This window comes from Schistocerca americana, chromosome 2 (genome assembly GCF_021461395.2).
Source record: "Schistocerca americana isolate TAMUIC-IGC-003095 chromosome 2, iqSchAmer2.1, whole genome shotgun sequence".
NCBI lineage: Eukaryota > Metazoa > Arthropoda > Insecta > Orthoptera > Acrididae > Schistocerca > Schistocerca americana.
Genome location: NC_060120.1, coordinates 111,557,414 through 111,580,843, shown reverse-complemented (window position 1 = coordinate 111,580,843; position 23,430 = coordinate 111,557,414). Strand labels below are relative to the sequence as shown.

Below are 23,430 nucleotides of genomic sequence, written 5' to 3'. Positions count from 1 at the left end.
AGTATTTCATTTTCAGTGTATTACACTTAAAACAGTTTGTGTAGAAGAAACTGATGGGAAAACATGGTTGGCATAAAATTAGCAAATGATATTTACAACATATTAGGTACTGTACATGACACAAAATAGAAAGAGAAATATCGAATCTGTATGTAGCAATGTATATATTTCACAAAATAAATGAATGTTGAGCCCAGGGTTGGTTCATTACCTTGAGTAGGTTGTCCATTGGGAAATAAAGAAGGAATTTAGTGATAGAATATGGATACAAAAGACACGTAATTTGTATAGGGATCTATCAATGTATGAAGAAATACCTGTCTTAGTGTAATGCACAGTTTTTTCACTCATCTCCATTCGGCTGTTGGTGGCCCAGGCAATGTTTCTTGGCCATTAGAAGGTCCAGGTAAGATATAAGCTGAAGATGCCTCACAGGAATGAGAGGTTTCAGTGTGGCAATGGGAGCCATCCTGTATTTTGTCAGCTACCATCCCCACTGCTCTGCATCCAAGTAGTTTCCAATCCACTGCTGCACCTGATGGAAAATTCTGAAGGTGTGTTGTTGAGTTGCAGTACAGTAAGAGGTGTGGAAGTCATGTTTTCTGTTACTTTGTAGGCTGTTGTCACACATTGTTTATACCTAGTTTGATGGGTGTTGTCATAATATATCAATGAAAAAAATCAATTTTTGAAAGTATAATGTAATTGGATGGATAAAAAATACATGTACCAAGTGGCAGCAGGAGAACACACATGTGAAGGGTATTGAAATTTGAAAACTTTCATAGCCAGTGGCTCATTCTTCTGGCACAAGGGTCAGAGGGGAAGGAAGATGAGTGAAGGAAAAGAACTGGTGAGGTTTAGGAAAAGGGGTAGCCACCTACACACACACACAGTTTCTCAGAACTCCGCAGGTAGGAACTGACATTACATGTCCTTTGTTCTCACCACCCACCCGAACATAATCTGAATTAATTTCTTCAATCTTGGCACTTCTTCACAGTAACTATTCCTTTCTTCACTCTCCTTCATTTTCTGACCTGTTTATTTTTCACCACTTCCTTCCCACCTCTGTCACATACAATGCACTTAGCTTTTCATTCTTATTAACTTGTGTACAATGTTTTGGCAGTAATCTCTGTCTTGTGAATTATCCTATCTTCAACCTTTAAACTCTCAGGTTTTCAAATATCATCTTATGCAGTCCAGAGCAATCAGTCTTTTTTTCTCATTCCATCCTGTAAGTCTCCTCTCACCTGTTTTTTTTTCTGTGTGTGTGTGTGTGTGTGTGTGTGTGTGTGGCTTTTCCTAAACCTCACCAGTCCTTTTCCTTCACCTCTCTTCCTTCCTCTTCAACCTCTCTCCTAAAGCTTTCAAATTTCAGTACCTTTCGTATGTGTGTTCTCCTGCCACTCACTTGATGAGCAGATTTTTTTATCTATCCAGTTACATTACACTTTCTCTATCATTAACATTTATCATTCAATTAAACAATGGAAAATCCAGGATGGAATATAAAGATACTATGGAAAGGGAAGTTGCTACTCACCGTATAGCAGAGATGCTGCTGCAAATAGGCATAACAAAAAGACTGTCACAAATAAAGCTTTCGGCCAGTAAGACCTTTGTCAAAAATAGATCACACACACACACACACACACACACACACACACACACACACACATATGCGCAAATGATACACACATGACTGCAGTCTCAGGCAAGAGAAACCACACTGCAAGCAGCAGCACTAGAGTGCATAATGGGAGTGGCGACTGGGTGGGGGCAAGGAGGAGGTTGGGGCAGGGATGGGGAGGAATAGTAGGGTAGGAGTGGCAGACAGTGAAGTGCTGCAGGTTGAAACACATGGCAGGGGAGAGGTGGGGAGGGGTAGCGGAAAAGGAGAGAAGTAAAAAAACTGGGTGCGATGGTGGAATGAGGGCTGTGTAGTGGTGGAATGGGAACAGGGAAGGGGCTAGATGGGTGAGGACAGTGACTAAAGAAGGTTGAGGCCAGGAGGGTTACGGGAACATAGGATGAACTGCAGAGAGAATACCCACCTGTGCAATTCAGAAAAGCTGATGTCGGTGGGAAGGACCCATATGGCACATGCTGTGAAGCAGTCACTGAAATGAAGGATGTCATGTTTGGTAGCATGTTCAGCAACAGGGACCTTCCACAACCTGACTCTTTGCCTGGACCTGCAATACATCCTACGTTCCCATAACCCTCCTGGCCTCAACCTTCATTAGTCACTGTCCTCACCCATCCAGCCCCTTCCCTGTTCCCATTCCAGCACTACACAGCCCTCATTCCACCATCACACCCAGTCTTTTTACTTTTCTGGGTGGAGGTAACCAACTAACTAATGTCACTGTCTGCCACCCCTACCCTACCCCTCCCCCTCCCCACCTCAGCCTCTTCCTTACCTCCATCCAGTCGCTACTCCCATCGTGCACTGGTGATGCTGCTCGCAGTGTTGTTTTAATTGCCATCATGTGTGTGAGTTGTTTTTGCATGAGTGTGAGTGTGTGTGTGTGTGTGTGTGTGTGTGTGTGTGTGCGTGTGTGTGTGTGTGTGTGTTGTCTATTTTGACAAAGGCCTTACTGGCTGAGAGATTTATTTGTGACAGTCTTTTTGTTGTGCTTATCTGGAACTCAGAATCTCAACTAAATGATGGGTAGCAACTTTCCTTTTCATAATATTGATATCATTCTAGTATTTTTTCAGTTGAAGAACAGCAACAACTCACTGTCTAGCTTGGACATTCCATAACGCCTGACTCTTTACCTGGATCTTCTAATAGCCAAGAAACATTGCTGGGCTCCCAACAGCTAAATGAAGATGAGTGAAAAAACTGAGGTTGTTACACCTGTACAAGTATTTCTTCATATCTCGTTACGTTCATGTTCAACTTAGATGTCTTTTGTATCTATATTCTATCACTAAATGCCTTCTTTCTTTTCCAGATGGACAACCTACTCAAAGTGATGACCCAATCTTCGGCTGAACATTCATTATTTCGTGACATACATACATTACTGCATACAGATTCCATATCCATCTTTCTATTCTATGTCATGTACCTAATATGTTGTAAATATAATTTTTTTAATATTTCTGTCAAACATGTTTTCCTATCAGTTCATTCAAAACAACATCTTTTAAGCGTAATACACCGAAAGTTTAGTGCCGATGAGAGATGGACGGGTGGGGGGGGGGTTTCATTTGGCTGTAAGGCACATAAAGCATTTTTCGTAGTTTTTGCTCTGCTCCTTGAGAATTTTGAATATTGCAGACGTCTCCTATGGGATATTTAATGTACTTTCTTGTGGTGTAGGGTTTTTTGTTGATAACATGTATATTTTTCTAGTTGTTGGGGGTGGTAGTGGGTGTTCTTGACATTTTCAGGGAAGGGTCGAAAATTGCTGCTTTTCAGTGCATTCAAGTGCTGATACCACTTATCATAAAATCAGACCTGACTAGTACTCAATCTGAAACTGATGATTATAAATAGCCTCATACAACACAGTCGCCAACATGTTTCACAAGTGTAGATAGACGTGCAAATCGCCGAAGTGGCGTCAAATCAAAAGACTTGCGCCCGGTGAATGGTCTACCCAAAGGAAGGCCCTAGTCACACAACAAGTGTAGAGAATGGTTAGTGAGAAACTAGTTACTGGTAGTAAGGAATTGTCGGTCTGGTGTGCTAAAGTGTGCAAGATGAGACAGGTGGATCATGATTCATTAGTTCTCCTGTCTCAATACTAGTAACCCTTAAGTCCGTAGCCATTAATTAGCCACAGAGTATGCACTAGTCTTATGTTTTTTTGTTGGTTTTAAGCTGTTTCATTTTGTCTTACGATTAATTGTACATGCCATAGTCACCTTTAAATAAATCAAAAGAGCTAGAACAAGAGAACTGCAGGGCATGAGTCATGGTCGGATAGCTCAGTTGATAGACCACTTGCTTGTGAAAGGCAAAGGTCTGAGGGTTGAGTCCCAGTCTGGCACACCAGTTTTAATCTGCCAGGAAGATTCAGATCAGCACACACTCTACTGCAGATTGAAAATTCATTCTGGAGACAATCCTCTGGTCTATGGCTAAGATATGATTCCACAACATCCATTCTTCCAGGAGCGTTAGTCGCACCAGTTATGCAGGAAAACTTCTGTGAAGGTCGGAAGGTAGGAGATGAGGCGATGGTGGAAGTAAAGCTATGTGGGTGGGTTGTGAGTCGTGTTTGGATAACTCAGTTGGTAGAGCACTTGTCCAAGAAAGGTAAGGTTCCAGGTTAGAGCCCTGGTCTGCCACACAGTTTTAATCTGTCAGGAAGTTTGAAATCAGCACACACTCTACTGCAGAGTCAAAACACATTCTAGTAGCTATAACAATACTTTTCTTCCTTCTTCTGCTTTTATTTCTTTAAGAAAATGATATAAATGATATGTCTCTTCTCATTTATTATTGCCTCTTATGTACAACCCTAATTTCTCATATACATAGTGCTTCAGTGATACTTTATTTTTCAGTTGCTGCAGTACTGCTACTTGAGAGATAATTTTATTGAAGAAATTCCTGTAGAATTCATGAAAAATGTGAAACATATCAAAAAACTAGATGTGACAGGAAATCCTCTTTCTTCACTTCCTTCAGAAATAGAGGTAAACTACTCAAATGATTATTTTTATATGTTTGTGAAACTCTTTATAACACTGGCACAAACTGTCATATTTTCAGCTAACATCATCAGTGAAAACACAGCCTATGCTGCAGAAAACGTTTAAAACACTGGAAAATCCCTTTACTGTAGTGATGTTTGCCTGTTTCCATAACATTTTTCCATGTGAATTACGTCCTGGGATAATATTTCATCTAGCTCTGTCATATCTTTGCATTCACATGCTGAAAGATTTGTAAATGATTGTGAAAGACTTTAAATGTTAAATGTTCATTAACATGATACAAGACCAAATGACACTGTCCATGTTCACTCAGTAAGAAATGAAACTCGAATCTACAATGGTATCCCACATAAAATATTTTATCCTTATCACTAATACTCTCACACCTGTGATTTATTCATTGTAGCCATCAATATGAACTAAAGTGATTGTATTTGATAAAAATAAATCAATGTCTTAAGGCTTGCAGCACAGTATGTCTATTTTTTAGATCCATGGTTATTCCACAAAACTTTGACAATAACAACCACTAAATAAGGCATCAGTTAGTAGATTCATTTAGTGTCATCATCCATATTGATCTAATGCTTCACAAATTCTGATCTCATTCTCATGTAGGAGACTATGCGGATGTGGTCCTGATGAAATCGACACCAACATCGATGCATCCATCTTTGAACTAAGCTAAGATTATCTTTGGCCTCTTCTGCCATGTCCAGTTCTTTGTGAGCCTTGCTTATGTTTGGGTGAATAAATGAAATACTGATAAATGGGGGATGTTTGGTGTAACCAACCCAAATCTCCTCCTCAAGGACAAGGAGAAAATTTCTCTGTCTGACACAGAGATAATTCTCTTGAAATAATATTGAGCACACAGAATGTTGTGCCATGCCTTATTGTGATCCCAATGTAATGATTTCCTGGTTAATTTTGAGTGTAAGGAAATGTTACACCGCTTAACTGTATCTCTTTTGTACAGGTTGGTACAGTAGAATTTAATTTCCTTATATAAATGTTTTATTCCACCTTTGAGCATATTTACATGCAATTTATGTCATCAGGATTAACACAATAATACTAATATAAACTTGGACAAATGTTATTAACCACAGAATAATAATCCAATATGGATACAATATGTATTTATGCAAATATTAATAACAACAAAAAGTTTCCTAACGGATCGATTACAAAATAACTGAAATACATAGTTCAATGAATGGCAAATAAATAATCAAACAGATAATTAACAATAAGTACATGAAACAGTAATAAAATAGTTGAACAGTGTGGCATATGTACAGTTTGCAGTTAATTTATTGTTCATTTTCATAAGGAAAGTGGGTCATTATCACATACTCAAGGACCTAATAAACTGAAAATCATGACACTTCAGCAGTCAGTAATATTATTACAATTTTTGGAAATAATGTAATTTGATTCCACATTACAACAAGTGATAATTCTGATGAAATCCCCATATTTTATTTGCATATTTAATTACACAATAAATAGCTGTTTTGCACAGGCACTATTGAAAACATAAAAGTCATACATAAATAGAGAAACCTGGGTGGATTGCAAACAGAAAGGTGAACACTGGTGTTTTTGAGCTCACTTTCTTCTTCAAAACACTCATAATAGCAAGGAGATAATATTTCAAAACTTGGTCTTCAAGAAGCCTCATCAGCAGCCCAATACCAAAACTTTCCACAAACTCAAAGCCATAGCCTTTTAGTTTTCCTTCCTATGGGGAATATAATCAAATTATCTTCAGCATGTAAAGAATAATCATTTACATAGACCTAAAAAAAATTAACATATTATTGAAATCCAATTTTTAACCTGTTATGCATTTAGTGACAAGCTTAATTAAAATGATGTCACCTGGGCATTATTTTTGCTCTTGCACAGACGTGATATTTTGGATCTTCATCTGGAATCTTCTCAGGAATCTTCTGGTGTACTAAGCTTTTGAACACTCTTGAAAAGTGTTCTCCCACACTTCTTCTGAAGAAGTGGAATTATTGGGTAGATTTCTCAGGTTCTCATTAGTAGGCCATTGTTACTGTTTGGAAATGGCATTTGTAGAACAAGGAGGGAGTATGTTACTGTGTTTCTGAGGTGTCTCCCTGTGAATTATTTACTTTCCTTACATGTCATGGTGGGCTAGTTACTTGCTTGATGTTATGATGTACCCAAAGCAGACCACTTAAATAATCTGTATGTACAGGGCTATTACAAATGATTGAAGCGATTTCATAAATTCACTGTAGCTCCATTCATTGACATATGGTCACGACACACTACAGATACGTAGAAAAACTCATATAGTTTTCTTCGGCTGAAGCTTGACTTCAGGTTTCTGCCGCCAGAGCACTCGAGAGTGCAGTGAGACAAAATGGCGACAGGAGCCGAGAAAGCATATGTCGTGCTTGAAATGCACTCACATCAGGCAGTCATAACAGTGCAACGACACTTCAGGACGAAGTTCAATAAAGATCCACCAACTGCTAACTCCATTCGGCGATGGTATGCGCAGTTTAAAGCTTCTGGGTGCCTCTGTAAGGGGAAATCAACGGGTCAGCCTGCAGTGAGGGAAGAAATGGTTGAACGCGCGGGCAAGTTTCACGCGAAGCCCGCGGAAGTCGACGAATAAAGCAAGCAGGGAGCTAAACGTACCACAGCCGACGGTTTGGAAAATCTTACAGAAAAGGCTAAAGCAGAAGCCTTACGGTTTACAATTGCTACAAGCCCTGACACCCGATGACAAAGTCAAACGCTTTGAATTTTCGGCGCGGTTGCAACAGCTCATGGAAGAGGATGCGTTCAGTGCGAAACTTGTTTTCAGTGATGAAGCAACATTTTTTCTTAATGGTGAAGTGAACAGTCACAATGTGCGAATTTGGGCGGTAGAGAATCCTCACGCATTCGTGCAGCAAATTCGCAATTCACCAAAAGTTAACGTGTTTTGTGCAATCTCATGGTTTAAAGTTTACAGCCCCTTTTTCTTCTGCGAAAAAAACGTGTATCTGGACATGCTGGAAAATTGGGTCATGCCACAACTGGAGACCGACAGCGCCGACTTCATCTTTCAACAGGATGATGCTCCACCGCACTTCCATCATGATGTTCGGCATTTCTCAAACAGCAGATTGGAAAACCGATCGATCGGTCGTGGTGGAGATCATTATCCGCAATTCATGTCATGGCCTCCACGCTCTCCCGACTGAACCCCATGTGATTTCTTTCTGTGGGGTTATGTGAAAGATTCAGTGTTTAAACCTCCTCTACCAAGAAATGTGCCAGAACTGCGAGCTCACATCAACGATGCTTTCAAACTCATTGATGGGGACATGCTGCGCCGAGTGTGGGAGGAACTTGATTATCGGCTTGATGTCTGCCGAATCACTAAAGGGGCACATATCAAACATTTGTGAACGCCTAAAAAAACTTTTAGAGTTTTTGTATGTGTGTGCAAAGCATTGTGAAAATATCTCAAATAATAAAGTTACTGTAGAGCTGTGAAATCGCTTCAATCATTTGTAATAACCCTGTATATCTGCTCTTTCGTAATTAGTGTTGATTTTCAATATTTGTGCCTGTGGTCCAACTTGTGTATTAGAAGATAGGTGACTTATGTAACTATTAAACAATGCTATTGACACATAGATTTCAGTGAAAATGTCCAGTATATTAAAAAAAATAAGATTTTACATTTAACTGATGTAGTGTTTATGTCATAGAGGCTCAGTGAGTAGTTGTGTTAAAATAGTCTCACCCATATGACATTTATAATTTTACAATAATACTTTAAATGATGTGTTGTTATTACAGAAGCATTATTTATAATTTATAGATAAAATTTAATAATTTATTGAAATTATGCTCATGATAAATTACAGGATTACATAACAAATTTCTCCTGCAAATAATTTTATATGTTGTAATAACGAATCATGTGAAATCACACATAGTTATGATTGACAATGATAATTTTAATTAATTCTTGAAGTGCTGTTAATTTATGGCATGCAGTGAACTGCTAACATTAATTTGCAAAATTCATAGAAGAGATGTGTTTTACAGGATAAGTGACTTCTGCTGTGGGAACGTTCAAGATCTGACTGTTAATGCTTACATATTGACATAACAAAAATATTGTTATTATCAAATAATGAATAATGAAGCCAATTGTGAGCTAGAAAGTTACTTAAATATGAAATATGTAGGAAACTAGAATTTTAATACTAACAGATATATGAATAAACAAAATTAACTTCTATACATAATGAGTAAGTGCTGTACGCAGCATAGTTATTGTCATCTATGTGGTTGATGTGATGGGTGACATTTAGTACTGAGATCTGTGATTAATGCGGTATCAGAGTGTTCAAAATGTGTTGCCCCATTCTGCCATGTTACAGTGTGATCTCTCACACTTTCTCGGAGTGATTGATTAATGGTGTGCTTCCTTGGTCAGTGGCAACCACATAATCAGCAGCCCATAAGCATTATATCTACTAAAATTATACAAATTCTTTCTGATACTACATTATTGTCAGATCTTTTATAAGCCAAAACATTTAGGCAATAGAGATCATCTCCACTCTCCACATTCAAGGTGAAGTTAATCTAAGAAATGGTGATAATTACGTAGTGCTACTTTACTTTGCAGTCATATATCTAATCTTTCATCCTTATAGCAGTGGCAGTAGACCTATATTAGTTCCACACCTATTGTATAAAATTCTCCAAAACATCAGTTATTCATGGCAAAGTGGCAAAGCTCTTAGCAGTGCAAATGACTATTTATATAATTCTTCTTTGTATTTGAAATAGCTGAGTCACAATCAAAATTAGACTATGTCACATGTATGTGGAGTAGTCTTATTCCCAAAAATCTCCCTTGTTTCCAATGTTTTTATTTTTGCGTTTTTGTTTAAATACTGACATCATGTTGGAGCTCATGAAAATGTTTTTCTCAGGTACAATGTTAATGTTCCAGTTTTATCAATAAATGACTCGTCAAAAAGTATATTGTGACATTAATCTCATTCACTAGGACTCAGTATCTATCCTTTTTTGTATATCATTGATAGTCTTATGTATTCTGTGTGAAGCAGGGTGTTGGAGTGGGAGAGTTTTGGTGGTAGAATTGTCCATTCTGGAGTTGATAATAGATTTTCCAGCTTTCTTTTGATACTCTTCACCAGATACATTTAAAATATTGCATTTGGACTAGCCAACAGGTGTTCCATCTTCTTACAATATGCTGCTGTATCCATAACTATTAAGGGATTTCCCTTATCTATTCTTGCAATTGTAATGGATGTATCTCCTGAATACAACAAGCACTTTCCTCGCAAGGCTGACATGTTGTTTTGTGTGATTCTGTTTTCTGCTGAATTCTTACTATGTCCAGTTTTCCATTCTTGCAATTGTAATGGATGTATTTCTCCCGAATTCAACAAGCGCTTTCCTCGCAAGGCTGACATGTTGTTTTGTGTGATTTTGCTTTCTGCTGAATTCTTACTATGTCCAGTTTTACTTCCTTCATCTGAACCTCCAGAAGAGAAAACAAAGACATTTTAGGCACTTGCAGTTTCCTCTGTGGATATTTTCTTAAGTGTAATAGTGAAGCTAAAGTCTTAGCTTGGCAGTGAAATAGTTCTTCAGGTAAGTAGTTCATCACCCCTCAGGTAAGTAGTTCATCACCAGCTGTCTTATACTGGAAATAACATCTTCATACACTCATGAACATTCTCTTCTAGTTCTCTTTTTGCTTAATCTACATCTACATATCTACTCTGCAATTAACAATTAAATGCCTGGCAGGCTATTTCTCTACCATTCCACTTTCGAATACTGCACTGCAAAAATGAACATTTAAACCTTCCATGCAAGATTTAATTTCTCTTATTTTATTACGATGATCCTTTCTCCCTGTGCAGGCTGGTGTCAACAAAATATACTGTTCTGCAGAACTTATAGACAAAAGTAATGATGTATCACTCCCAAGTAACATAGCTTAATGAATCTTGGACCATACATATAAAGTACAGAAGGTAACTGAAAGAAATATGCAATGAGATCAACACAAATGACACATTAAGACAGTAAATATGCCAAAGTCACTGTGATTCATGGTGGTTCCCTGGATATTACAAAATGCAGGATGTGGTTCTTAATAAGGTGTGTGATCACTATGGATGGCAATGCATACTCTGCAATGTGCACCCATGCTAGCCACAAGGTAGGTAAGGAGTTCTTGTGATAGGGCATTCTTGTCCTCCACCATTGGGTATGACAGTTGTTGGAGGATTGTCGGTGCATGTGGATGTGCTACACACTACATCCCCCCCAACACATCCAGCATGTGCTCGATGGGATTTAAGTCAGGAAAATGGGCAGACCAGTCCTTTTGCCAAACATCCTTTCATTCCCATGCTGTTTGATGCTGTTGTGCTGTGTCATCTCCAAAATGAAGTCTGGCTGAATGCACCCCTGAAAAGCTGCACAGGGGGAAAGTGTAGTTTCATAATGCCACTGACCAGTGGGTGTACTGTGTTCAAAGATTTGGGGGTCTATACACCCATGCAGCATTATGTCTTCCAACACGATAACATTGGACTATCAAAACAATCATGTTCAACAATGCTGGATTTACCCTCATGTGGTGACAGGTGGGAACAATTAAAGCACCTAGGAACTTTGTCAAACATGATTGTTTTAGTGGTCCAGGTGTCACAGTGTGGTGAGGGATAATGTTGCTGGGGCACACTGACCTCCAAATCTTTGAAAATGGTACATTCACTGGTCAACATTATTGTGACACTGTGAAACAGGTAGTTCGGAAGGGACTCATGATGCAAATGTATTAGACCTATTGGCAACAAATAGACCTGACCTCTTTGAGGATGTCCACATCAAAATTGGTATCAGCTACTATGACACAGTTGTGGCAACAATGAATACCAAAGTACAAAGGACAACTAAACCAAGCAGAAAGATATGTATGTTCAGTAAACTAGATAAAAGACCTCTGAATGTCCAACTTTTCAGAGATAGTTGTGGGACTCAGCTGTTCAGTACAGAACGTCAAATCAAACACCTTTCAGCTGTCTAATTTCCAAACTGTGATTTTATTTGGCTGCCAGTTTCAACAATTTACTACGCTGTCTTCAGGCCCCTGTGTTCAGACACAATGGTAACAGTATGACGTAGTAGATATAAAAAAGGAAGGTGGTCCAAGTCCTACATACAGTAGCAATATGTAATAAAATAACAGTACCAAACTGTACAGGAAGTTACATCGAAGTCACAGATAAATTAAGGAATAAAATAAGTGAACAGTTGCATACTGTATTGACTTAAACTAGGGAGCAAAGTATATGTGTCATAATGTAAAAAAGAACCAACTAAATGGAGGATAATATTTCATGTTATGTGTAGATAATCATGGTATAATGCTAATACAATGCCTGTGATACAACTGAAGTAAAACCATATAGTCATATACTGACGAGTACAGACTGAAGGTAAAACATTGGATTACATGTTGTCGTTCACTAGGAAAACATATACCACTTACTGGAGGTCGACCACATAACTATGTGTATCATCACGTTCCATACACTAATAATAACTAATAAACAAAAATATAAAGATATATCAATTCAGTTTATCGATCACAGACTCATACGATACAACTTATTTAATAAAACATTTCTAATGACCCAAATTATAAATCTAATGTAATATACCATAACAAATTCCCACTAAGCAGTAAGAACTGAAATATGTGGAAAAAGCATAAGAAACATTATCATGAAAATGATAAGTCTGCTGGTAAGCAGGTGTGTGGTTATGTGATATATGAAATTATAAACTACGAAGTAAGTCTAAAGAAAAGTATTGTTATGAATATAATAGAGGGAAACATTCCACGCGGGAAAAATATATTTAAAAACAAAGATGATGTGACTTACCAAATGAAAGTGCTGGCAGGTCGACAGACACACAAACACAAACATATACACAAAATTCAAGCTTTTGCAACAAACTGTTGCCTCATCAGGAAAGAGGGAAGGAGAGGGAAAGACGAAAGGATGTGGGTTTTAAGGGAGAGGGTAAGGAGTCATTCCAATCCCGGGAGCGGAAAGACTTACCTTAGGGGGTAAAAAGGACAGGTATACACTCGCACACACACAAAGTATTGTTATACATATGCAGTATATTAGAAAAGACACTCCATACAACAACCAAAGGGACATACCTCTATAAAAAACTAGTAGTGTCTTATCTCAGTGAGGAATGTGAAACTTTCAGCACAAGGTAGGACCATGTAGAGGACCTATGGCTCAAGTTTACAGAACAGTTATAATGGGAGGGAACCTCCATGGTGTACAGTCACTAGAAAGAAACAGAGATTACTGTAAAACAGGTGTGAAACAAAACGTAGAGCTGTAGGTAGAGAGACGCTGAATGAAATGTGTTTGGCTTTCAAGAGAGCAATGTGTGATGTCTCTAGTGACTACTGTAGCAGAATGTTGTCAAATGATCTTTTGCAGAACCCAAAGAAATTCTAGTTATATGTCATGGCTGTAGTGGCAAATGAGACAGGCTGAAACTGAAGGTAGAAAAGCAAAGGCTGAAATGCTTAACTCCGCGTTCAAATGTTCATTTACAGAGAAAAATACAGTTCAATCCTTGTACTATTGAAAAGATGAATGAAATAAGTATTAGGTTGGGAAACAGTTGAAATCATTAAAACTGAACAAAGCTCCAGGGTCTGGTGGAATCCATTCCAGATTCCATACTGAATTTGCAGCTGGGTTAGCCCCATTTCTCATGTTAACTTATTGTAGATCCCTTGAACAGAAAACCATGCCCAGTTCTTGGAAAAAAGCACAGGTCACATCCATCTACCAGGAGAGTAGTAGAAGTGATCCACAAAACTACCATCCAACATCCTTGACATTATTTTGTTGTAGAATCATGAGGTATCTTTAACAGAATGACCTCATCAGTCCCAACCAGCGTGGATTCTGCAAACACCAATCATGTGAAACCTGGCTTGCATTTTTCTCACATGACACACTGAAAGATTTGGATCCAGGCAACCAGGTAGATGCAGTATTTCTTGATTTCCAGAAAGCATTTGACTTAGAACCACTTCTACTATTATTGTCAAAAGTTTTATCATATGGAGTATCAAATGAAATTTGTGACTGGATTGAGGACTTTCTGGTAGAGAGGACACAGCATGTTATCTTGGATGGAGAGTCATCACCAGATGGAGAAGTAACTCCTGGTATACCCCAGGGAAGTGTGTTGGGATCCTTGGTGTTCATATTGTATATGAATGACCTTGCAGACAATATTGATAATAAAATCATGCTTTTTGCAGATGATGCTGTTATATACAAAATGAATGGCCTGCCAAACAGTCTGGTTTAAAACCCATTGAGCACATGTGAGATGCATTGGGAAGATGTGTTGCAGCATGTCCACAGGGACCGTCAATTTAGTTACAGATTAAGATCAGTTTAAAAGGAGCCTGAAAGACTTACTACTCCATTGACGAATTTTTTAATAGAAACAAATGATGTATTGTATATATTCGTACTATTACTATTGTTATTTCAGCTTAAAAAAAATTGACATGTTCCACATCCACAAGGATCTCCTTAGCACAGGTGTAGGGAACGAAAAACTAATCTAATCTAATCTAATCAATCATCTAGCAGTTGTCAACCAGACTAGTTTAGGGATGCAATGCCCTACCACAAGAACTTCTTATCAACCTTGTGGCCAACATGAGAGCATGATGCAGATCACGCATTGTCATATGTGGTGATCACATGCCCTATTAAGAAACATGTCCCGCCTTTTGTAATGTCCAGGGGACAATCATGAATCATGATGACTTCAGCATAATTACTGCTGAAACATTTTCCCCTCCTGTCTTTTAGATGAGAGCCAGATGAGTCATTACTCAATGGAATGGCAAGCTTTTAACAGTTTGCAAATGGGGGGAGGGGAGGGGGGGGGGGGGTATTTTAGAACATTCAAACTGTCATGATATGGAGGGAACTTTCATTGAGGATGGATGATTTTACTGAAAAGTGTGCAATGTAGTGCATCACACGAAAATTCCCTGCTTTAAAACAAGAGCAATTTACCTTATTGAACTCCACCATCTTTATTTTTATCTGTAGATCTGTGTTCCCCTGCCAGCCCTGACAAAACTCTACCATCTGCTGAGCAAGATGTATGAGACAGGCGAAATACCCTCAGATTTCAAGAAGAATATAATAATTTCAATCCCAAAGAAAGCAGGTGTTGACAGATGTGAAAATTACTGAACTATCAGTTTAATAAGTCACGGCTGCAAAATACTAACACAAATTCTTTACAGGCGGATGGAAAAACTGGTAGAAGCCGACCTCGGGGAAGATCAGTTTGGATTCCATAGAAATGTTGGAACATGTGAGGCAGTACTGACCCTATGACTTATCTTAGAAGATAGATTAAGGAAAGGCAAACCTACATTTCTAGCATTTGTAGCTGTAGAGAAAGCTTTTGAAAATGTTGACTGCAATACTCTCTTTCAAACTCTGAAGGTGGCAGGGGTAAAATACAGGGAGGGAAAGGCTATTTACAATTTGTACAGAAACCAGATGGCAGTTATGAGTGTCGAAGGGCATGAAAGGGAAGCAGTGGTTGGTAAGGGAGTGAGACAGGGTTGTAGCCTACCCCCGATGTTATTCAATCTGTATATTGAGCAAGCAGTAAAGGAAACAAAAACAAAAAAAAATTGGAGTAGGAATTAAAATCCATGGAGAAGAAATAAAAACTTTGAGGTTCGCTGATGACACTGTAATTCTGTCAGAGACAGCAAAGGACCTGGAAGAACAGTTGAATGGAATGGACAGTGTCTTGAAAAGAGGATATCAGATTAACATCAACAAAAGCAAAACGAGGATAATGGAAAGTATTCGAGTTAACTCGGGTGATGCTGAGGGAATTAGATTAAGAAATGAGACACTTAAAGTAGTAAATGAGTTTTGCTATTTGGGGAGCAAAATAACTAATGATGGTCGAAGTAGAGATGATATAAAATGTAGACTGGCAATGGCAAGGAAAAGGTTTCTGAAGAAGAGAAATTTGTTGACATCGATTATAAATTTAAGTGTCAGGAAATCATTTCTGAAAGTATTTGTATGGAGTATAGCCATGAATAGAAGTGAAACATGGATGATAAATAGTTTGGACAAGGAGAGAATAGAAGCTTTCGAAACTTGATGCTACAGAAGAATGCTGAAGATTAGATGGGCAGATCACATAACTAATGAGGAGGTATTGAATAGAATTGGGGAGAAGAGAAATTTGTGGCACAACTTGACTAGAAGAAGGGATCGGTTGGTAGGTCATGTTCTGAGGCATCAAGTGATCACCAATTTACTATTGGAAAGCAGCATGGAGGGTAAAAATTGTAGAGGGAGATCAAGAGAGGAATACACTAAGTGGATTCAGAAGGATGTAGGTTCCAGTAGGTACTGGGAGATGAAGAAGCTTGCACAGGATAGAGTAGCATGGAGAGCTGCATCAAACCAGTCTCTGGACTGAAGGCCACAACAACAACAGATCTGTGTTATATTGGTCCACTGGGAAAGCCAGCAGATGTCATTGTTCAGAAATGTAATCCAATCAGACCCACACTGTTTTAATTGTATCGATATTTCAAATAAAATATTTGAACATACATCAAAATCATAGTTCTTTTTATAACAACATTATCAATTATGAAACTATAAGTTTAGCGCAAAAAAAAGTAGTGAAACATTTTATTACCTCCTTTAAATACTTGTAGTTATCATTTCAACAGTATACACTACAAGCATTCAACTGCAGTTGGGGGTGGAAGTTATCTCTCAGCATATTATTTTGATGTTACCTTTTAGTAAAAAAAACACAAAATGTAAGATAAGAAATAGAAAACAAATTATTTGGTGAATGAATTATTAAGGAAACTTTACAAATATAGTAATTTCTAAAAAACAACATTCAGGCAATTGCTTCATTGATAAGTTTGTGAGTGAGAACAAAATAATTTTCTACTCATAGCTATTCTAATGTTCTTTGCTCATTTATGGTTTTGAGTTCACTGTCCCGCCTCAACTGGAATCATCTCACTGGAAAAAAGAACCAAGGAGAAAAAACCAACAAAGGAAGGGATGTCATCATATTTTCTATGCAGTTAGTGCCCTGACTCAAAATCGTATATTTAGTAACATTTACATGAATCACAGTCATGCTTATTGGACACAGAATCACAGATTTTATACACTTTTCATTGTTGGAACACACGTAAAAGGGTCTCTGCATAGATCGTTCAAAATTGTTTTATCCGTGGATTATTGACTGAGAAAGTGATGAAATCTCACTGTTTGTTGAACATTGATATTTTTTGTGAAAGTGTAATTCTCAATAAATGTTTTGTATTAGTAATAAAGTGACATCATCGAGGAATGAACCACAGGTGCTGCATCATTGTATGGCAATGAGTGATTATAGTTTGCTTTATTTTGTTAAAATCTTCCAGGCACCTATCTACATCTACATCTACATCTACATTCATACTCCGCAAGCCACCCAACGGTGTGTGGCGGAGGGCACTTTACGTGCCACTGTCATTATCTCCCTTTCCTGTTGCAGTCGCGTATGGTTCACGGGTAGAATGACTGCTGGAAAGCCTCCGTGCGCACTCGAATCTCTCTAATTTTACATCCATGATCTCCTTGGGAGGTATAAGTAGGGGGAAGCAATATACTTGATATCTCATCCAGAAACGCACCTTCTCGAAACCTGGATAGCAAGCTACACCGTGATGCAGAGCGCCTCTCGTGCAGAGTCTGCCACTTGAGTTTGCTAAACATCTCCATAACGCTATCACGCTTACCAAATAACCCTGTGACGAAACGCGCTGCTCTTCTTTAGATCTTCTCTATCTCCTCCGTCAACCCGATCTGGTACGGATCCCACACTGATGAGCAATACTCAAGTATAGGTCGAACGAGTGTTTTGTAAGCCACCTCCTTTGTCGATGGACTACATTTTCTAAGGATTCTCCCAATGAATCTCAACCTGGCACCCGCCTTAGCAACAATTAATTTTATATGATCATTCCACTTCAAATCTTTCCATACGCATACTCCCACATATTTTACAGAAGTAACTGCTACCAGTGTTTGTTCCGCTATCATATAATCATACAATAAAGGATCCTTCTTTCTATATATCTGCAATACATTACATTTGTCTATGTTAAGGGACAATTGCCACTCCCTGCACCAAGTGCCTATCTGATGCAGATCTTCCTGCATTTCGCTGCAATTTTCTAATGCTGCACTTCTCTGTATACTACAGTATCATCCGCGAAAAGCTGCATGGAACTTCCAACACTATCTACTGGTCATTTATATATATTGTGAAAAGCAATGGTCCCATAACACTCCCCTGTGGCACGCCAGAAGTTACTTTAACCAGAACCAATTACCATTCTTATGCGAGAGATTCAGCAATTCACTGGTGTTCAATAACTGATTAGGAACAAACCTTCTAAAAATGAAGTAAGTCCTAGAAATGCTTTCAGTTGTTGTTTCATCAGTAGAGGGGGAAAATTTTCAGTAGTGTGATCTTTTCATGATCTGGTACAGCTCCTTAGGGTGGGACAGTGTGACTTAAAATTTGATCTTGTCCCTTGGAAATTTTGACTTTTCTAAGTTAGCTGTGACTTCACTATTCAAGAACTTCTTTACAACTTTCTTAAGCAGTTTAAGATGTTCCTCCCAATTTGCAGTTGCTACTAGCAGGTCATCCACATAGAGTGTAACTTTATCTAATACTTCCAGTCCTTAAACAGTGTCCAGGGCTGTTATGAAAACTCTAGTGCTCACATTCAGCCTGAAAGATGATACTTTAAGTCAGTATGACCTTCCCCCAAAAATAAAGGCGGGATGTTTTCATGATTCCTCCATTAAGGTTATCTGGCAATAGGAGAAGGAGAGATGTATCATGAATACAAAATGTACTCTGTAGATTTTTTGATTGGTCCCTCTACTATGTCGTGTTGGGTTCTTATCAGAACTATTATTTTGCAGATGGATCTCACAACCAAATCAAGACGCATGCCTCCACTAGACTTTGGTACGGCTAAGAGTAGACTACTGTAAGAGGACAACATCTTTAGAATTTCATGTTTTATGGCCTCCCTTCTAGCATAGGCTGCATGCAAATATGTCTTGTGGCGGACCACCTCCATATGATACTTATACCCCTCCAGGTTTACTGGAGAAAACTTTAATACAGCACATCAAGAAGTTTACTAATTCGAGCTGCTGCTTATCAGACAAACATTCTGATGTTTTTCATTTTGTTGTATTCACATGCAGGGTTACAGATACCCTCTTCAGAATTTTAGTAACAGATGCAGTATTAAGATGAACAGGGTGATGGCGTGTGTACGACACCTGAGATTGTATGAGTCTTGCTTCAACTCCTTGACAAAATTTACCATGATGTGCCTTTGTTTTAATTAAATTTAATACAACCTCTCTACCACCAACTAGCTGCTTGGAAGGTCTATCCTTGTGTTCCTTCCTCACAAAAACTCCATGCCCAATAGGGCACCTTCACCACAAGAAACCTGCAACTAACGGTTCTGTCCTCAAATTTAAGCTGAACCTGCACTTGCTTATCTATGCTCTGTCACTTAGCACCAATAGTGCCTAATACCAAACAATTCTGCACTGATAGAGTAGGTCCTTTCATTTTTTCCATTGTTTGTTCTTCTAAGGGAACTGTCAGCAAAAACATTCTTGGTTGCACCTGCGTCAGGTATAACAATGGTCAAATTTCTCTCATAACTACGTTAATTGTGGTCTGAATTAGTTTTTTTACTGGTTCAATACACAATTTAAAGGCATCACAGAGCTCTTTCCTAATGCCTACGCCGTCATTATATTGCAACATATGTAGCTGCTTGGTGGAAATAGAGCCCCCTTTCCTTCCTGTGACTGTCATCAGGAAGTACGATGTAGTTGCATCTAATTTGACACTTTATTCGTTGTTGAGGTGTGCTCACTTGTCACCTCAATGATACAAACCATGTGATTCTCAGGTCACAGCCAATTTAGAGAATGTTCTGTATAGTTCAGTTGTCAAAATTACTGTTTTGAGGTGGTGACCAATTTTGTGTAGGCCTTGCATTGTCTGCCTGTCTGTTAGCATACTCAGAATTTTGTGGCGCTGGCCAATTTTCATGATTTTGCTGCTACTGGTTACCATAATTGGAATGCCACTGGTTCTGTGCAGTCCAATTGCGATTTGTGTGGTACCCTGCGTTGAACTGGCGGCTGTTATTACATGATTGTTTTAATTCAGCAGTGTGGTCTGTGGCACTGTGTCATTGCCACATCACCTGTTACTGCACCCAGGATTGATGGCTGCGAGCTGGTGTCGACAAGCTGTGAACCACCATTCCTGTTAGCATATTTGAAAACATCTTGTATCAAACCTGTCGAATCTAGGGCCGAAAGAAAGTATTTCAAATCATTGTCTGGTTTTGTGATTAGCTTCTTAAGTATATTAATCAGCAATATTATGTTTAGAACCCACAGCAAATCTATGCGATAGGATTGTCCCAGTATCTTGTCTTATTGATATAGCGCTCAAAGTATTTTCTCAAGCTACTCTGTTTGGAGTTACAAGCTCATAGGCTAAAAACCTCCTTTATAAGATGCTCCTGACCAAAACGTACCAGGAAAGCCTTCTCAAACTCGTCATATGTAGTGTATTTATCGGCAGATGTGGCTGTTCACAGGGTCCCTTCTATGACTGTTGATATTTTTAATATCAGGAATCTGATATATCGATATTTTAAAAAAGTATCACAGTCAGACCTCGATATATCAAAAGAACTATTGATATAGTTACTGAAAAATATAATGTACCAGCCAAGAAAATATCAGCTGCACATTGTAAATATAGTGCCAGTTTTATAGCTATCTATATTTAAGTATTGATTTATTGTTAGGTATTCTGTACATCAACAAGCTAGCAGCCTACATCAACGAGCTAGCAGCCTGCTTATCCCCCTCAGGACAGGAATTGAAAGGAAAATGATGCAGTGCAGGTTCACTCTTGTCAATAACACTTTGCTAACAATAGTAACTGCAGGTATGTGGCACAATAAATGGTGTCAGATGGGTCCGTAGTTCGGTTTCATCACATATCAGATGTGTCTGAACACTTCATGTCGACTTCCCTGTTTTTTCATTTCTGCAAACGCCAGCAACCTAGCAGTTAAAGTGTCAAAATTGCATGGTGAAGTTAAATGTTGCTGTTTCTGTTGGTAGTGCTGACTGCTGATTACCTTAGCATTTCCCCCTCCACCCATGGTGAAGGCGAATCTTGTCATTTAGATTTTTGTTCATCAGTTTCAGCTACTGGTTTTGAAGAATGCTGATGTGTAGAAATAGCACATTAGTTGTGTTAAAAATTGATTTTAATGCAACTGGTGTGCTATTTCTTCACATTGGTGTCTTATTATTCCATTTACACCACCAACTCCTAGTGCAAATGGACTTCTTCTTTCTGCCATTTATACTTGTTTCATGCAGTCAAAGAGAAAGCTTAAGAAATAACACTCCTTCACACAATGAAAGTAAAATTATGTTCTACCATAGTTTCAAAACAACTACTTCAAACATTTATTGAAATTGCGAAAAAAATAGGATATACAATAAAAATACCAGCACTCGATATTGCCATTTTGATATAAATATATCAGTGAAAAGCATATCACCAGTATATGTCAATATTTATTGGAAAAAGTATCAGTATACTGATAATTTACCAACACCTCTAGTCCCTTCACCCTGAATATATACTGTCACAAACTGAATTTTCTGCCTTTCATCCCATAATCTAGGCGAGACACCTCTAAAAGCCTTTATAAAGAAAACAGGGTGTGGGGATTTCTTTTCAGGTAAATATGCCTGAAACTGTCGGTGCTTCAATAACCTTTCTTCAAGAAGTAGTGCCACTAAAGTGGATGCTTCCCCCACCTATTCATTCATACTCTTGATGGGGACTCATTGGTGCTGAATCATTCGGGTAAGTTTGGTGGTAAGGATCAACCGATTCATACATTTCAGGAACGTAATTTGGTGCGGGGGTACCATAACCTTGCAGTGTAAGTCATTGACAAGTGTTCACTCCACTCAGGAATGTCACGCTTCACACATGCTTTGTATCTGCTGGATCATTTTGAATGGTTTCACCCACAGCACCCGAACCAAGTGTTGCCTCTGCATTAATTCACTGTGCAATATCTTTCCACTCTGTATTTAACTTTTCATTAACCTCTTTGTTCTTCTCTTCCAACCATTTAGTGAATTTGTAGTAGAATTTTTGATCTTTGGCTTCTAAGCACTAACGTACCACTTCTTCAGTGTCAAGTACTAAACTCTCAACTCTCTGAGAGAATTGGTGCACAGTGGTTACAGCGCTTGACTGCAGTGTCTGCAGTTACTGTACATTTGTTGTTGTCTTCTTTACTGCCTCTGGAATGCCTTCGTAAGTTTTCCTAAGTACCGAAATTTTGGCAGAAATACTTGACAAATGGGAAATCAATGTGAGTAGCTAATTCCATATTGTACTCAGTAAGAGTGGTATTGATTTGAGCGGCGGACTGTTTGTCACGCTTGTTCATATCTATCATATGCATATCAGTCATATGCATTGACAGTTCTCAGTCACATTTGTCAAGGGTAATATTAATCTGCACAGAAATTGGTATGGTCACTTATTTATCAGTACTGCATTTTCTTAAATACCATTGTGAATTGATATGCTTTTTTACTTATTTCAGGAATTTCCTTTCAGAAATGACTGGGTTCAGTTCCTCTGTTGCCCAATTGGCGTTACTACCAGCATCGGGATCAAATTCAATATTCATTCGATTTCCAGGATGCATTTAGCTGTGAGCCAAAGCCTTCTTCAGAAAAGAAGACACACCTACATTCACACAAGCAAGCACACCTCAGACGCACATGACAGCCATCCCCAGCAGCTTGGACCGGAATGCCAATGGCATTCCAGTGACATTCCATACTGAGCTGCCAGAGATGAGAGTCATATGTGCTTGTGGTCTGCTTCCTTGAGTGAAAGTGTGTGTGTGTGTGTGTGTGTTTTCTTTTCTGAAAAAGGCTTTGGCCAAAAGCTAAATGTGTACCATTCTTTTTGTTGTGCCTGCCTGCAACTGAATTTGTCATGTTTGGGTGTCTCTGTGGCTGTTTGTGTGAATGTGTGTATCTTCTTCTAGAAAAGAGCCAGAGAGATTAAAAACTAGTGAACACTGCTTTCTGTTGTGAATGTCTATTTGCCACACATCAATCTGCTATACGTGGGTGGTTGCCTTTCCATTATTTTAAGTAAAATTAGTTTATAGGCTTTTAAAAGATTTTTCCAATTTCACATTTGTTCTGATCCTCTAGGCTCTTTTCTGTAATATGAAAAACCATTTCATATTATTTTGCCTGTGGTGACACTGGGTTCCACCCTCTCCCTTCTCTCATCGTCATACAACACAAACATAAACACTACACTACTCACACATCTAGAAACTATAAATACACATAAGACAACTCTCACAGAGACCAAAGTGTGTGGAGG

At 38.5% G+C, this 23,430-nt stretch overlaps 1 protein-coding gene across 6 annotated transcripts in view; it reads left to right on the top strand.

The window, feature by feature from the left end:
• LOC124594842 (leucine-rich repeat protein SHOC-2-like) overlaps nucleotides 1–23,430 on the top strand; it is a 182,758-nt gene that overhangs the window by 85,259 nt on the left and 74,069 nt on the right. For 5 of the 6 annotated variants that reach the window (XR_006978157.1, XR_006978158.1, XR_006978159.1 and 2 more), the window contains exon 4: nucleotides 4,534–4,665. Coding sequence is in view for 3 of the 6 variants with exons in the window: in XM_047133296.1 (XP_046989252.1) it covers nucleotides 4,534–4,665 (132 nt within the window). In the remaining 3 variants the exon portion in view is untranslated. Of the gene's footprint in view, nucleotides 1–4,533; nucleotides 4,666–21,742; nucleotides 21,871–23,430 lie in introns of all 6 variants that reach the window. The other variant, XM_047133297.1, reaches the window with a different exon arrangement.